General features: G+C 46.9%; 1 protein-coding gene across 1 annotated transcript in view; it reads left to right on the forward strand.

The window, feature by feature from the left end:
* The window catches only part of MUC13 (mucin 13, cell surface associated), a 29,751-nt gene extending 15,001 nt beyond the window's left edge, over positions 1–14,750 (forward strand). Inside the window, exons 6-13 of the mRNA XM_080820330.1 lie at positions 2,845–2,900; positions 6,218–6,378; positions 7,086–7,211; positions 7,564–7,696; positions 8,338–8,375; positions 9,414–9,498; positions 11,640–11,841; positions 13,521–14,750. Coding sequence (XP_080676456.1) covers positions 2,845–2,900; positions 6,218–6,378; positions 7,086–7,211; positions 7,564–7,696; positions 8,338–8,375; positions 9,414–9,498; positions 11,640–11,841 — 801 coding nt within the window. The 3' untranslated portion in view covers positions 13,521–14,750. The remainder of the gene's footprint in view (positions 1–2,844; positions 2,901–6,217; positions 6,379–7,085; positions 7,212–7,563; positions 7,697–8,337; positions 8,376–9,413; positions 9,499–11,639; positions 11,842–13,520) is intronic.
* Positions 14,751–16,782: the final 2,032 nt, after the last annotated feature.

The following is a 16,782-nucleotide window of genomic DNA, read 5'->3' on the forward strand; positions in this document are numbered from 1 at the left end:
AATGAACAATAGTGTTATTTCATTTTGATTACTGTGAGTGAATGTGTCTGCATGAAAAGGAATGGAAATCTCCATTCTGGAGCCACAGATGTTAGATCTGAAGGAGCTTTTATAGGACCTTCAGCCAATATTTCCGAAAGTTCAGCTTTAAAGGGAAAAAACAGTAGCCTGTAAATATGTCTTAGAACCCTAAGTGGAGAAACCCTTATAAAAACTAAAGAAGACATTGAAGACCATATCTTTCAATTCAGAATTATTTCATTACAAAAAAGTTTTGCAAGCAGAATTGGTAGAACATAAAACATCATTGTCCAGATGATTTACAGATAGCATGGAGAGAGCTAGTGCTCATGACCAAACAGCCCCTGCCTGGCGCTGCTAGGATAAAAACCATGGCTTTAGTAGCCCGGCCTTGGCCTTAGCCCCTTGTCATACCACCTAAGCATGATGGGCCAGCTGACCATGACTTACCCTCTCATCCCGGACCTACATTCCAGCTCTCCCACTTGGATGATACTCAGTATATTGAGGATAGCAACATCAGTGTGTTCCTAATTCCAGGGAACCCCTGTGTTGTCCCGTGGCTTCATTGAGCAGTGGCCACTACATCGCCCAAGCTTGCTTTGGATATGGGTGTCCAAAAGACCCCTCCTGCCCTTCAGATACCAGTTTTAAGACTTGATCTCAGTCAGGTCTTAATTTCAGAGGGACCAGGAGGGGATAGAGTATTCTTCTAATTTCCAGGCAGCTCTTCTCCTGAAGGGGATAGCCAGAACTCTTTTGCAGCTTCCTGGAGACAGGAAGAGAGAAGCAATTGACTTTCTTCAACGTCCTCTTAGCAGACACTTTGTAGCCCTGGGGCATCCCAGCTCAGGCCCTGCGTGTCTCACAGGGTCCACTATCCACCCAGCTGGATCCAAACAGTCTACAGAGGGATTTGGAGTTCCCCTGATGTGTATGTGCCTGGCATTTTATGTGTAATATTTCAAATTCTCAAAATAGCCCAACGGAAGGGATGGTACTATGGTGCTATTTTGCTGATGAGGCCACCAAGGATCAGGAAGGTTAAGTGACTTTAGGTCACCCAGCTGATGAGGGAGGAGGTAAGGACTTGAACCCAGACCTCCAAGCTGCTTCTCGACTCCTCCTCACCTGCTGGCTGTGTTGTGCAGTAAAAGCCTGGCAGACCTGTTTGGGTAACTCCTGCCTTCTTGTCCAGACTTCAGTTTGAGACATGTATATCCCAACATCCTCAAAGGGTGACCTGGAAGATGAAAAAAATTAAAAAAAAAAAAAAGGAAACACATTCTCCTATGTCAGATGCTAATTTTATAATCTCTCTTCTTTGGGAATAAGAAAACTTGATGGGTTCTGGTCAGTAGGCCAATGAGAGGGACTTTGGAGGTCATCCATTGAACTTCAGGCCTCTGCTGGTTTACAGAAATACCAGCTGCTCCTCGCATTTAAAAGAATTGAAAAAGGCATATAGATGTGTTCTGGACATAAGGCTACCCAGAAGAATTAGAGCGTCAAATTTATTTGAATTTGACTAGAAGAAAGGAGAAGTAACATCTTTCTAAAATGACATTGGTTGCCATGAAGAGAAAAATAATAAAAAGTCATGGATTATAAAAAGTTTGCACCAACCCAGTTCAGTGATATGTGAATCCAGTTCATATGCTAAAATAGGGAGCCTGGGGCCCGTAGAGGGAAGACTCGTCCAAGGTCATATCTTCCACATTTAATCCATTCCGTCATCTGTCTGCCAGTGTTTGTGGGACAGTTCCTGGGGGTTGCCCTGTGCTGAGTGCCATGGACTAGGGGAGGTTATGTCATCAGAAAGAGAAAAAACACCCTATTCTTGGCATTAATGAACTTAACATGCTCATTGGGACCCTCACCCCCCCCTCCACCTCACCCCTGCTAGAGGTTCCAACTTTATCTCTGGCCCCTTGCAAGTATCTGGAGTTGTCTGCCTAGTAAGACGTACCGTGCTGGAGCCCCACCCAGCTCCCATATTCTGTCTCACTGGACACACACTGTAGCCCCCTGTGGTAGGAATTACTCTCACCTCCAGGTTTCTGAAGAGAAAGGTGAAGTTCAAAGCCACCGTGCAAAAGCTGACACGGAGAAATTTGGCTTCAGATATCCTTCCCCGTTCAGCCTGCTCCCTTCTGAGCCACGCTGTTCTGAACATCCCTGTGTAGACTCCTTTCCTCTCCCCATCCTGTCACCACTGCCTAAAATGCTCTAAGGCTGGTCTCCTTTCTGAAGCTCCGCCTGGTTCTCGGCAACCGGAAGTGTCTTTGAATTTGTGTGGTAGATTGTGTTGCCCTGTGGCGTTCACCTCTCTCCACTTCAGGGTGTAATCCCCTGACTCATCACGGGGCAGGACCCACCTGTCTCCGCCATCTGTCTGTGGCATGATGCCTTGTCAAGGTGGGCGATTAAAGAAGTGTTCCCTGGGGGAATGGAGGCGTGCACGAAGCGTGCTTGTAGAGAAGTCTTTAACAGACATGCAAACCACATACACAAAACTCCACGGGGACTTTGAAAACACAAACTGAGTAAGTTGGGCACCTTATTTTTAAAAGTGTGATCACTGATTGGGCTGGGTGCCTTGGGTCTTTTTCCTAGATAACTCTGACATTTCAGAACTGTATTAGTGTAAAACAAAAATTAATCAAAAGGTGTTAGAGCCCATGTAAGGGACAGATTGCTGTGATGAGCCACGTGTATTTACACAAATGAGGTTAGAAATGTATTTGTGTGAAAACTCAGGTGTAGTATCACGTTTCCCCCCTCTTCGTGGTTATTAATACATCTGTTCGCCTTCCTCCACAGTTTATAAATGCATTTGCCAATTCTGATTACGGACAAACTGTGATCGATGAAGTAAGGTAAGTTTGCTATGGACCGATGGGATACTTGGGAGGCCGGTGTATGTTTGCCTAACTTCTGGTCTTCTCTCGAGTTCTCTGAGGCCCTTCAGTGGCAAATCATAAGAAGAGGTGGTCAGTCTGAGCACTGGAGAGGGCTGTGCTTCCAGTGTTACACTGACCCTGGCCTGGATGGGCCGGTGGTAGCTTGGGGCAGCAAGATGCTGTCTGCGATTGTCTCCTTAGCAACCTGTACACGTGGCTCAGGGTCTCCCTCGGACCAGTTGGTTTGGTTTCATTCCTTGGCTAAAACCACACCTGGTCAGCCCCTAGAATGTGCATTCCAGAGGGCAGGAAAGGGAAGGAATGGCTCACGTCGTTCCTTTTCTCATGGGATGGGAAGTAAGGGAGACAAGGATATCCCAGTCACAACCTAGCTACTGAGGGGCCAGCAGTGAGTGCTTTCTGCAGGAGTAACAAGCAATTACTGAGCACATCCATATGCAGTGACCAGTGCTAGATGCTGGATGAGAGGCAGAGGAGTCTCACGAAGTTAGTGATTCCATCGTGGCCTTCTCTAAAGCATATCAATACACGTGCACTACAGGCTGGGGAAAGAAGATTCTAAGGTGAATGGAGTTGTACAGAAAAGGCAGCCCTAACATAGTTACATTTTAGGGTTTTCCTGTTGCAGCTGTCTTGATGAGCTTTGTCAGATCCTTTGTGGAATAAGACACGGCATACCCAGGGGCGCCTGGGTGGCTCAGTGGGTTGGAGCCTCTGCCTTCGGCTCGGGTCGTGTTCCCAGGGTCCTGGGATCGAGCCCCATATGGGCCTCTCTGCTCAGTGGGGAGCCTGCTTCCTCCTCTCTCTCTTTGCCTGCCTCTCCATCTACTTGTGATCTCTGTCAAATAAATAAATAAAATAAAATAAAATAAAAGACACGGCATACCTGTTTGATACACACACATTCAGAGGAGACCTCCTATAAAGGTGGTGAAGTTGGAGCTTGGCAGTGAACGAGGGGCCAATGCAGTTGCTAGCCAGGAGGCCAGCAAGCAGCCTGATGGGGGAGGCATGGGGCTCAAATGGCGAGAGCAAGCCGCCAGCCGAGGCCCTGAAGCTGGATGTGGGTACGCGGCAGATATCTGCTGGAGTGCCGTGCATTGTTCCTGTCTGTGTCCCTTCTGGAATAGAGAACCCTACAAGTGTGATAGAGAGCTGGTCCCATGGGGTCATGGTGGGGGGGTTCCCTGATACTGTTGCATACCTTTCCTTTTTAAAGGACTTATTGAAAGGGAGCCAGGAGCGTTCAGAGGCAACCTTCTACATAAGAGAGGGTTTCAGAGACGCATCAGCTCGGGTACCCGAGGGGATGTGCAGGGCCTTCTCTCACCTAGAAAGGCATTTCTTTGGCTCTGGTCCAGTGCCTTCTGCTCCCTGAGCTCTTTCTCTATGGCACCAATGTTGGAATCGGAAGGATCCTCAGAATTTCTCTCTCAAATCTCTCTTCGGAAAGAGGAGACAGGCTTGGGGAAGCTGTAACTAGTCTCGTTACGAGCCTTCTGCCCTGATCATTTATGCTATGTTGTTTGTCATTAAATATGTGGTGGTTCCATTGTTCCTTTCATTGTGATATCTTGCCCCCTAAATTGGAGTGTGCTCTAGTAGCTTCTTTGAATGAACTGTGCATGGCATTTCTTTCCTTTCCTCACTGCAAAAAGATACCAGAGATTTCTGGTCATTTTCAACTGATAAAGAATGACTTGTATCAAATACCCTTTTCTCACTGCCCTGTATATTCCCTAGCCACCCCTAAATCCTATCATGAACGAATCGTTTTACTTTAGAATCTGAAGCCCATTTTGTTTCGGGAGACTTCCTTTGGTGGTGACCGTTCCTAAACACAGAATTTGGTTCCGATTTTGGATTTTCTCGATTGTCCTGAAGAACTAACATAGCTGTAAACATTTTCTTTCTTTTTTTTTTTAAAGATTTTATTTATTTATTTGACAGGGAGATCACAAGTAGGCAGAGAGCCAGGCAGAGAGAGAAAGAGAGAGGAAAGCAGGCTCCCTGCTGAGCAGAGAGCCCGATGTGGGGCTCGATCCCAGGACCCCAGGATCGTGACCTGAGCCGAAGGCAGAGGCTTAACCCACTGAGCCACCCAGGCGCCCCTGTAAACATTTTCTAAGTAGGTTGGCTATGTTTCCAAGCTTCTGATGTTTATTCAAAAGTCAGAATGGAAAAAAAGAAAATGGGAAAAATATATCATGAGTCTTAAAAATGTATAGCCACAGGTTGAAGAGGGAAGGAGTTTTTGAAAGTCCTTTTTTCCCCTCCCTATCTCTTTTAGTGGTTGTATCACTTGATTTCTCTTAGGCAGTGGAAGAAATAGAACTTGGCATGGTGGTTCTTAGGGCTTCAAACTGTAGTGCTCATGTCTTGCTCATCGCAGGCACTTGGTATCTGGGGCTCTGATGGTGTTCTGTACCCTTGCTCCCTACGCCCCACCCTCCCTGTTTCAGTGTATCACGAGTACCGGCTCAGCAGAAGACCTACTCTCGATTTTCTACAGAAAGGGGCAAGTTTCAGATGTTCCATGTTCTACTTCTGGTTAGCTCCAGACTTCTGGCTCCTAAAAAGGCTTGTCCATAAGTTTTCTCAGTATCCTTCAACAGGACATCGTTTGACTAGAGATTACTGCTGAGCACACATTGAAGAGAGCCAGATCTCTGGGCCTATAAATCACCATCTTACTTCAGGCCCACCGTATTCGGGCCCCAGTTATGGATATAGGATAGTGGATCAGCACTAGAGCTGGGAGGGGTGCCTGGGTGGCTCGGTTGGTTGAGCATCTACCTTCAGCCCAGGTTGAGATCCTGGAGTCCTGGGATCAACCCCCACATTGAGCTCTCCGCTCAGCGGGGAGCCTGGTGCTCCCTCTGTCTCTGTGATCTCTCTCTCATTCTCTCTCAAATAAATAAATAAATACAAATCTTTTTAAAAAGGGGGGAGGGAGTTGGTGCACCTGGGTGGCTCAGATGGTTAAGTGTCTGCCTTCCGCTCAAGTCATGATCTCCAATTCTGGGATCGAGCCCCATATCAGGCTTCCGGCTCAGTGGGGAGTCTACTTCTCCCTCTCCCTATGTCTCTCCCCCTGCTTGTGCTCTCTCTCTCTCTCTCTCTCTCCCCCAAATGAATAAATAAAATCTTAAAAAAAAAAAAAAAAAAAAAAGGACTGGAGCTGGGAGACTCGGGAGTCTGGGAGGTTTTGAAGACCAGTCTGTGGACCCTTTAGTTCAGTTCATCAAATGATGGATTCCTTTCATTTTCAGCATCTCGTCTTCAGCAAGATCAGAGATGCGTGCTGGCGACAGTGCTGTTGTGGTTGAGGTCTTAAACATCTTCGCAGAAACTACAAAAGAAAATGAGAAGACTGTTTTTGAATCAATTAAAAATGCAATTCAAAACAGCGCGAGTGGTATAGGATACAGTGGTAAGCATTCAGTACTTTTCTTCACAGTCTCTTGAAGACCCACCTTTTTGTAGACATTTCTTTTTTTTTTTTTTAAGATTTTATTTATTTATTTGACAGAGATCACAAGTAGGCAGAGAGGCAGGCAGAGAGAGAGGAGGAAGCAGGCTCCCTGCGAAGCAGAGAGCCCAAAGTGGGGCTCAATCCCAGGACCCTGGGATCATGACCTGAGCCGAAGGCAGAGGTTTTAAACCACTGAGCCACCCAGGCGCCCCTGTAAACATTTCTATTCTCTGTGAGAAGTGGGGGAGGAAAAGCAGGAGACTTGAATCCAGAGATGGACCCTGTTCCAGTTAACTAGTCATTCTTCCTCCCTCTCTTCCTTTGCTTGGTTCTGTCCTTTTCCAGCCGCCCCCCACCCCAAACCAAGTCATCACACTGACCAGTTAGTTTGCTTCTCTCTTTGGAAGGTAGGAAGAAAGGAGAAACAAGAAGGCTTTATACCAAGTTGTAGCTTCTAGATGATCCCAGAAAGACTTCCTTGCCCTGTTTCCCCTTCAGGCTGACTTGTCAGCCCCCAGCACAGCTGGAACAACTCACTTTTGCTGTGTTACAAAGCGCCCCTAAGCTTAGTGGCCTGAAACAACCACCATTTATTTATTGCCCTGCCGTAATTCCCCTCCCTATTGTCTTGCTGACCATATTTTGGAATTGTCTCTGCCTCTCAGCTCGAAGTCTGTGTGATTATTACGGTTGTGAACCAGAGAACGAGAAAGACAACTGTAGCAATGGTTTGCTGTGTAAATGCAAGCCGGGGATGGAAAGACCTAACCCCCAGGTCCCCGTGTGTGTGGGTGAGTGTTCTACTTGCTTGTAAGTGTTCTTCACAACCCATGTGTTCTCTCCTTTTGCATTTGCAAAATACGAGCTTTACTGCTCATTTTTATATGAGCTTTTATATGACAATATGAGCTTTACTGCTCATTTGCATGTGCATTCCAGAGTCTGAGGGGTATGGATATGGGCTTTAGACAAACGGACCTGTTGAGGCAGCTCATATGCCTCTTACAAGGACCGTTTGGGTATGCAGCCAGGGACCTCGCTTTACCCAGGAAAAACAGTATTAAAAAATCATGTTCTGTGGCATAGCCCTTTGGGGGTTGAAGGGGTTGTTTCTGAAAATAACTCAGAAATTTTCTTTTGAAGCTTCTGCTCTCAGGTGTCCCGACACTTGCAGTGCAGACCACAATAAGCAATGCTTAGTGAACAAGAACACTGGGAACCCTGAATGCGTGTGCCTGCCAGGCTACAAGGAAATTGATGGCGGGATCTGTCAAGAGTAAGAGAAGTCACTCCTTTCTCATCTTCCCACAACAAGAGCTAGCCACAAGGGATAGAATGTATAGCATAGGCATGGGTTGGAGTGCTGCCATATGTTGGTAGGTGTAAGAGCACCATCCTGTAATCGTTATCGGCATTGATAGTTCTAGAACATTCTCTGTGTGCTGGAACCGTGCTAGGTAATACGCGTCACACAGCAACACTGTCAGGAACAAATTCGTTTCCCATTTACCAGAGAGCAAAGTGAAGCTCAGAGAATGTCAGTAACAAGCCCCAGCCTCCAGGGTAGCAGTTAAGTGGCAGAGCCACGTGGCCTTGCCCCCGAGGGGACCCACGATGCTCTGTGCCTCTGGGCTTCAGCTTAGTTTGAATTGCTGGATCTCCCCGAAGCTCAGAGGATGGAGGGTTCTGTCAGTAGGAAATGGGACCACTTGGAATTGTGTCCCCTTTTCTGCCTTCCAGAGCTCCATGGAAGGTGCTCACCTGGAGGAGTGGGAGCACAAGGAAAGGGAGAGGAAGAGGAGAAGGGGGAGCAGGTAGAATGAAAGACAGATGGAAAGGAAGACATGGCGGTTGGGTGGGAGCTCTGATTGTTCCCCACAGAGACTCCATACCGTGGTTTCCATTCTTATATCTTAGGTGTGCGTTTGGTTACAGTGGAGTTCGCTGTGAAGACCGTGAGTATAAAAGTTGTGCTTTGTTATTAAGTTTCTGAGAAATAGGGAACACATTCAGAATTCTGCCCAGGATTCAAAGTCTCTGGTTCCCTTAAAAAAGAGCTAGAAAATCCGCCTGCAGTCTCTGTTCTGCGTCATGCCAGCCCATGCCTGCCTTGCGGTCATGGTCAGCAGCCCCCCTGTTAAAGCATATAGCAGAACCCAGCCAAGGAGGTGGGCTCTGGACTTGGCCAGACCAGGGGAGGGCGTCCTGTCATTCTATTCATTTTCTCTTACTAGCAAGGATAAAAGACAAGTATATTCCAAAAATGTTTGTCGTCGTAGGAGAGCAGGACTAAAAACCCTTTAAATACTCAAGTCTTTTTGTCCGAAAGCTGTTTATTGCTTGTGATATGTTGTTGCCAGTTCAGTTGCTTTTAAGTTGATTTTAATAACATTTCACTTCATGTATCAAAAATATTTTTCAACATGTCATCATTGTAAGAGTTACATGACAAATTTTGGGTTTTTTTTTTTTCTCTTATACCGTGTGTTTGAAATCTGCCATGTGCTCAGGCCAGCTCATAGCCACATTTGCCGTGCACGATAGTGTGAGAGAATACAGCTAGCCATGAGCCCTCCCCCCACTGATTCTAGCAAGCCTCTGTTAGTGACAAAATGTAACTCTAGCCTCCTTCCCCCTGCTTATCAGCAAGACGAGACGCACTCGGTGGGCAGCCAGAGGCAGCAGAGCTTAGGAAGGGGTGCATCCCTCTGTTGAGATCTCATCTCCACAGAGCCCAGGAAAGCCCTGCCCCCAGACCGTGGCTGCCTCTGTGTCTATGGTCTTCTTTTATGTGACAAGGCAACCTCTTTGATTGGGTTCTAAGGACACAGTTGTGGGGGTGGCGCTAAAGGAGATGAGCCACCCCTCCCCCAGCCTGCCACCCAAGCTGGCCCTGGTGGGGGTAGGAACTGCTGGGAGCACAGGGATCTGTGCAGTACCCAATAGGGGTTGCTTGTGGGAGGCTGTGCCTACTCTTTGCTTTTCCTTTTCAGAATTTCAGCTGATCCTCACTGTCGTGGGCAGCATTGGTGGCGCCCTCATTCTCTGTCTGGTGATCGCACTGATCGTCTTAGCAAGGTACGAAGGGGACACGTCCCTTTCCCTAGGGCACATCACCACCAGCTTCATGCTCAGGGTTCTAAACATACCCAGTCTTGCTGGGGCAAAAAAAGGGAGATAAGGCGAAACCTCTCTAATACTGTTGGCTTTCTCTCTTACCTTCATTTGCTTTGGCTTATACGTGGCTTATATATGAAGCCATACGTGATTACTGAAGAGAACAGAAAAATGTGTAAAGGAGCACAATTAAAAAATCACTCAGAACTTAACTACCCTGAGACAACTAATATTTTGGCATATATCTTTCCAGATTTTTTCTTTTCAGATGATTTTTTTCCTTTTTTTTTTTTTAAGATTTTATTTCTTTGACAGAGGGAGACACAGTGAGAGAGGGGACATAAGCAGGGGGAGTGGGAGAGGGAGAAGCAGGCTCCCTGCTGAGCAGGGAGCCCCATGCGGGGCTCCATCCCAGGACCCTGGGATCATGACCTGAGCTGAAGGCAGATACTTAATGACCGAGCCACTCAGGCTCCCCTCAAATGGTATTATAGACATAATTTTGTGTCCTTTGTGTGGGTTTTGTTTGTTTGTTTTTAGAGAGAGACAAGCACGTGCCGGGGGTGGGAGGGAAGACAGAAGGAAGAATACCAAGAGCGTGGAGCTCGACTCAGGGCTCAGTCTCACAACCCTGAGATCATTACCTGAGCTGAAACCAAGAGTCAATTATTTAACCAACTAAGCCACTCAGGTGCCCCATCCTTTGTGTTTAAAAAAAAAAAAAAAAAAAAAAAAACATTGTTGAACAGCTTAACAAGGTCTATTTTTACTTAATTTTATAATGTGACATAACAACCATTTTCTGATGGCACTGAAACTCTCCATTAGTAGTTTTCAGCCCCACTCATGTTGTCAAGGATCATTCGTCAAGGCCCTGGGCCCAGTACTCTGTGGCAGGGGCCCGACCTGGCCTCAGCTCTGCCCCGTGCCTTGTTCTCTCTGCAAAGCCATTTTGCAGGTGCCTTAAGTGCTCTTCCGAAGAACTTGAGTAGAGTCCTTTCATTTATTCAACAAATATTTAGATAAACTTCCCTGCATTAACTGGGAGAGAGAACACTGTTATCTCTTTTCCTTTCGAAATGTGCCAAGTAGGGATGCACTTTGGTAAAAACAAGCTGCTTATGGGTGACACTTTGCTCATATCTTATATTTTGGCAAAAGAGGTATTTTTGCACAATAATATGAGAGGATAAATAGATATTGTTTCTTTTTTATTAGTCCAGTTTGATATTAACTCTTCCCCAAAGCCTTTATTACAAGGATGCAAAGCTGAGAACCAGAAGTGTGACTTCCCCTTTTCTAGGAAGATGGCCAGAACATTCTGTTCTGGAGCACGGCTGTCTCCTCCTTTCGTAGGAGGATTGCCTAACTGTCTTGGGTCTCCAGCATCCTCAGGAGCTGTGTGTGGGAACTTGGGACCCCACGACGGCTATGTTCCTCAGCTCCTGCTTCCTGCTGCAGAGCGAGGCTGGCTCCTAGTTCAGCCTCCGGTTCCTGGTTCCTGGGAGCACATCAAGAATTATTAATTGCTTGTCCATTCCAGAGGGAATGAAGCTTCTCTCCTCCTCTCCTTCTTTCCTTGGTTAGACAGGAGTGCTCCCAAAGGGCGGGAACTCTGCCATAGGCTAGGCTGGCTCCCAGGTTCACAGGGTGAGTGGGTCTTCCCTTATGACATTTCCGGTAGGTGACAGTCATCCCGGGAGTGCCCTGTGGGCATCATTATTATTAGCAAAATTTGCATGAGACCAACCGAACTGGATGGCAGTGTTGGATCAGTGTTAACATTCTGGTGTTAATGGTTACAGAGAGCTTTTGAGGAGACTGTCCTAAAACTTAGGGAATGTACAGTGAACAAAGTAGTGAAGCATTATGGGTAGTGGGGTGTCAGGTATAAGCGCTTATTCTTAATGCTGCAGAGATGGTAACAGTTGGGGAATCTGGGTGGGGGCCCATGGAAGCTCTATATAATTTTTGGTGTGTACCTTATATGTAAATTTGAGATTATTTCAAAATTTGAAAAAAATTTTTTAAAAAGAATACTAACATTTGCTTCAAGGAACTTTCTGCCATTGTCAGATCCTAATTCTTGTCACCCATTATAGCTCAAAGAACAAAAACAAGAATATTGAAGAAGTGAATTTGATTGAGAACGACTTTCAAAATCTGAGACTGCAGCAGACGACGACAGGCTTCAGCAATCCCGGAGCAAATGGGAGCATCTTCCCTAAAGTCAGGGCAAATATCCCTGGTCAGCCACAGAATCCCTACGCGCACCAGAGGAGCTTGCCTCGCCCTGACTACTAGGTGAGTCAGTGGGCTGGGGAGGGAGTGTAATGCCCAGGGCCGAGCAGGGACAGGGACCAGGCCATTGTATCTTCATGTCCTGGCCGCAGGTTTTTTTGTTTGTTTGTTTTCGCTTTCTGATCAAAAGGGAAAGATCAGAGAATGCCCCCTCCTCTTGTTTTGTTGTTTTTTGTTTGTTTGTGTGTTTTTTTACTCCCTCTTATCCTTAAGTGGCCACCACTCAGTCCCTAACACTGACCATCTACGTGACTTGTAGACATATCACTTAATTTCCCTGGCCTTCTATGTCCTCAGCTATAAAAAAGAAAAACAATTTAGATGCCCTTAAGGTCCCTTTACATTATAAACTTTTCTGGATAGGACTCCAGTCATTGCGATGACAATTTCCAAGCTGAGGATCTAGGACCCAGGTCAGGGAAGAATTGTTGGATGTAAATAGGGTTCTGTCCCATCCTTCTAGCCTGCCCATGTCAAGGCAGATCTCTCCTTTCCTCCCCCCAGACCTCAGGACATAACCCAGTCAGTTTCTACAGAGATAAGGCAAGTGGGGCTGGTGCTGTTTTATTTCCCTTGGGAGGACTTTCAAGGAGCATAGCTTGTGTTCATTAGATTTGTATTGGATAATTGTCCAGGCCTTGCTTACTGTGGTCTGAATGAATCTTTAAGAAGCAACTTTGATGGGGAAGGGAGCCAAGGGAACTGAGCTAGAAGGAAGGAAGGTGTGGGGGGAGAGAAAAGGGGCCAGAGAAGAGAGAGGTTAAAAGAAGAGCAGCAAGGGCAGAAATTACTTCCTAAAGAAGCAAGAACAGGGGAGGGAGGGAGAGAGGGAGGGGTGGGGGGAAACCTAACTTCCAGAAGAGTCGAAAAATAAAGAGGGTGGAGGAGGTGAAGGCAGCCGGAGAGTGGAGGGCGGCAGAGGGGGCTGAGGAAGAGGGCAGGGGCTCCGCGTTCCCTGTGCACATTTCTCTCCTGCAGACTTCCCTGGGCGAGCACACCGCCCGCTGAGGCTCTCAAGTCCCTATGACTGTTCTGGGAAAGCCTGCCTTGTTTCTGTTTTGAAATCCCATGATTTATTTTGCACATGAAGTTTTCTTTAGCCATAGAAGTCATTAGTTTCATGTGGGTACAAGGGGTTGACTCACTGAGGCGTGCCATGTTGGGCCGGACACGTGGTCTAGTCCTCAACAGCCAAGAGCCCGCGTTCTGGGGGAGTGCCTGCTGGCCCCACCCAAGGGGAACCTTAACCGGCAGACTACTTACAAACCTCCCTTCCTCCTTATGGAGGAGCCTTCACATCAAGCATACTCTCTAAAGAGAATGCCTTAGAGGCAAAAATAAGCATGGGATTTAGAGTGTGGGTTTGACGCCTTGCCCCTTCTGTTAACTCATATCAGCTGTGTGATCTTGGATAAGTTATTTGACTTCTCTGGGTTTGTTTTCTCATCTGTGACGTGGACATAAGGATTTTTATCTCATAGGATAAAAATCAGATAAGCTACTGTGGACAGTGAACCTAGAACCTAGAACAGTGACTGTTCTAATGTTACTCGAAGTAATGGTACGAGTGTGTTAATCTGCTCGTTCTCAGATAGATCTGTTGTAGTACTTATTTTCTAAGAGTTTTGTTTTGTTTTGTTTTGTTTCTTTCCCCAACTTTCTCTTTCTCTCTTTTTGTCCAGAATGGTAACAATTGGGGACGCTCCGTGGACCTCGACCCAGTGTCTGAGCTTTTGTTTTGAGTATTTAAAAGACTAACGGAGAAGGGAGCAGCCATGAAGATCTGGCCTTCAGAATTCCTCTGCCACCCAGTACCCAGCCTCGCTGGATGGAAGCTGTGACTGTTTTCAACGGATGCAGCTTGTTCGCTACGTAACTATCAAATTAAATCACATAGATGCTATTAGCATTTGTAAGACAGATGATTTTGTCCAATCAGTACAATGGTTAGGTTTTTGTTTTTTTTTCCTGGTGGGGCAACAATAACCATTTCCAATCTAGAGGAAAGCCCCCAGGATTGTTGACTCCTGGGAGAATGTGGCTTTGAGTTGATCACCTGCAGATCTGTAACCTAATTCTGAGCGACTCTTAGGCGTCAGCTATGGAAGTCCCAGGGCGTGGGAAGAAATACCATCTTTTAAGGTTCTCGGGCTCATTCTCTACTAAGTTAAATAGGATGCTACTTCTGTTCCTCCAGTGTAGGCATTTCATCACCCTTGCCCTGCCGGGAACCTGTGACCTGGCCTCACACCAAGGACACAGAAAAAAAGACAACCTGCCCTCAACCTGCGCAGGAGGGCAGGATCTTTTTGATGTTAATTAGAAGGCCCAGACTAGAACTGCCCACCATGGAGTACATCCTAGAGTTTCTAAAATGCCAGGAACTGGTAGAGGCAGAGGAGGAAAAAACAAAAATAAAAACCATAGCCAGGAGTAGGAGGAACAGAGGCAGAAGGAAGCTGGGCTGGGAGGATGAGTACAGGACAGTGCACGTGGGGTCCACCTTGGTCCTCAGATCCCCCTCCTCCATGAGCGAACGGACTTTTCCTCCGATTCACGTCCTGCCCACAACTTGGAGCCTAAGGAAGTGTGAAGAGAACACGCCAGGAGCGAGAGCTGAAAGACACTTTGAAATTGTAGATTCTGTTTGGCTGATGGGGAAAGAGGGGGCTTCTGCTCAGGCTCCGGATGTCCGGCCTCGGGATGCAGACTCCAGAGCTCCTTCGTGGAGGCCTCGGCCTCCTCTGTGGCCACCAGCGTGCACACAGCCACAGCCAGCACGTGCTTTCTTTAATGTTAATAGTGTCCTTGTTTGTGTCTAATGTCTGGTCCCCTTACAAATTATTTTTATTTGTTATTATTATTTGTTCTTACTATTAAGTGTAAGAGGTAACGAATAAAGTGTCTTTAGTAGATGGTGTCCTTCCTCATGTTTGGGCCCACAGAGCAGCGAGTCCGTCTGTCCTTCCTTCCTCCCTTTCTTTCTTCCTTCCTTTCTTCCTTCCTTCCTTTCTTTCTCTTTCTTTCCTTTAACTTAAAAAAAAAAAAGATTGGGGGCGCCTGGGTGGCTCAGTGGGTTAAAGCCTCTGCCTTCGGCTCAGGTCATGATCCCAGGATCCTGAGATCGAGCCCCGCATCGGGCTCTCTGCTCAGCAGGGAGCCTGCTTCCTCTTCTCTCTCTGCCTGCCTCTCTGCCTACTTGTGATCTCTGTCTGTCATAAATAAATAAAATCTTTAAAAAAAAAAAAAAAAAGATTAGGGTGCCTGGGTGGCTCAGTGGGTTAAAGCCTCTGCCTTCGGCTCAGGTCATGATCTCAGGGCCCTGGGATCAAGCCTCACATCTGGCTCTCTGCTCAGCAGGGAGCCTGCTTCCCCCTTTCTCTCTGCCTACCTCTCTGCCTACTTGGGATCTCTCTCTGTGAAATAAATAAATAAAATATTTAAAAAAAAAAAAAAAAAGACTAACATTTACCTTTAGAGAGGTTGGGAGGTGCCGCGGGAGAGGGAGAGAGAGAATCTCAGTCATCCTCCCCGCTCAGCATGGAGCCAACATGGGGCTTGATCTCACGACCCTGAAATCATAACCTGAGCTGAAATCAAGAGCCTGACGCTCAACCGAATGAGCCACCCAGGTGCCTCTAGGCTCACTTCCAATAACAGACATGACACGTGGCAAACCAGACTGACTGATATCTGCAGCCCTCATTAGGGGCTGTTAGACCACCCAGGGTAAGTGTTTAATCGTGTAGTAGATGTTTCTGGCTGCTGTCCCATGAACATCCTACTTCTCTCCCATTATGAAGCTGCCAAGCATTTTGGGTGGAACCATCCTGACCCCCAGCTCCAAGGGCCCAAGCCAATCAGTGGAACCCCATTCCCCCTGTCGTTGATGGGTTTAGTGAGCACATGGCATAAGTGGATGCAGTTAGAATAAAGCCTAGGACACCTGGGAGACTCGGTTGGTTGGGCATCTGCTTTCAGCACCGGTTGTGGTTCCAGGGTCCTGGGATTGAGTCCTGCATCAGGCTTCCTGCTTGGTGGGGAGCCTGCTTCTCCATCTCCCTCTGCCTGCTGCTCTGCCTACTTGTGATCTCTCTCTCTCTGTCAAATAAAGAAAATCTTAAAAGAATAAAGCCTAAATTTTACTAGGAGGCTTGGAGAAAGAGAAACTCTGTATTCTCTTGACAAAGTGGGCTTAGGGATGTGAGGCCTTGGACTGCTTCAGTTTCGCTGAGCTGACGTTCTCAGAGCTAAGAGAACCATGGAAAAATGGGGCAGGAGCCCTGATCAGACCATGCCTGAAGCATATGGAGTTTACTGTTGGTCCACTGTGTGGAGCTGAAAGCATCCTCACCGACACCACTTGGGTTTACTCTTGTGTTCACAAGGCTAGGGGGTAAATGGGATTAAAGAAACACCCTTAGGAGCTCTTAATACCTATAAAGACATTAGCTATTCATCAGGTCATAGCAACAGAAGTAATGTAGATGTAACTTAAAATGGTTGATCTTTTTAAAAAAATATTTTATTTATTTATTTGAGAAAGACAGCAAGAGAAAGCATAAGCTGGGAGGAGAGGGACAAACAGGCTCCCCGCTGAGGAGCGAGCCTGACAGGGCTAGATCCCAGGACATGACCTGAGCCAAAGGCAGACTTAACTGACCGAGTCACCCGGGAGTCCCAGATTGGCTGACCTTGTAACATGCCATCACAGACTTTATTCCTGACCTGCATGTTACCTCTACATTTAAGGATGATTTTTTTCCCCCCAAGATTTTATTTATTTGACAGACAGAGATCGCAAGTAGGCAGAGAGGCAGGCAAAGAGAGAGAGAGAGGAAGGGAAGCAGGCTCCCCACCAAGCGGGGTCCGATCCCAGGACCCTGAGATCATGACCTGAGCCGAAGGCAGAGGCTTTAACCCACCAAGCCTTGAGAGAGAGTG

The sequence above is a fragment of the Martes martes genome (assembly GCF_963455335.1).
Source record: "Martes martes genome assembly, chromosome: 1".
Classification (NCBI taxonomy): domain Eukaryota; kingdom Metazoa; phylum Chordata; class Mammalia; order Carnivora; family Mustelidae; genus Martes; species Martes martes.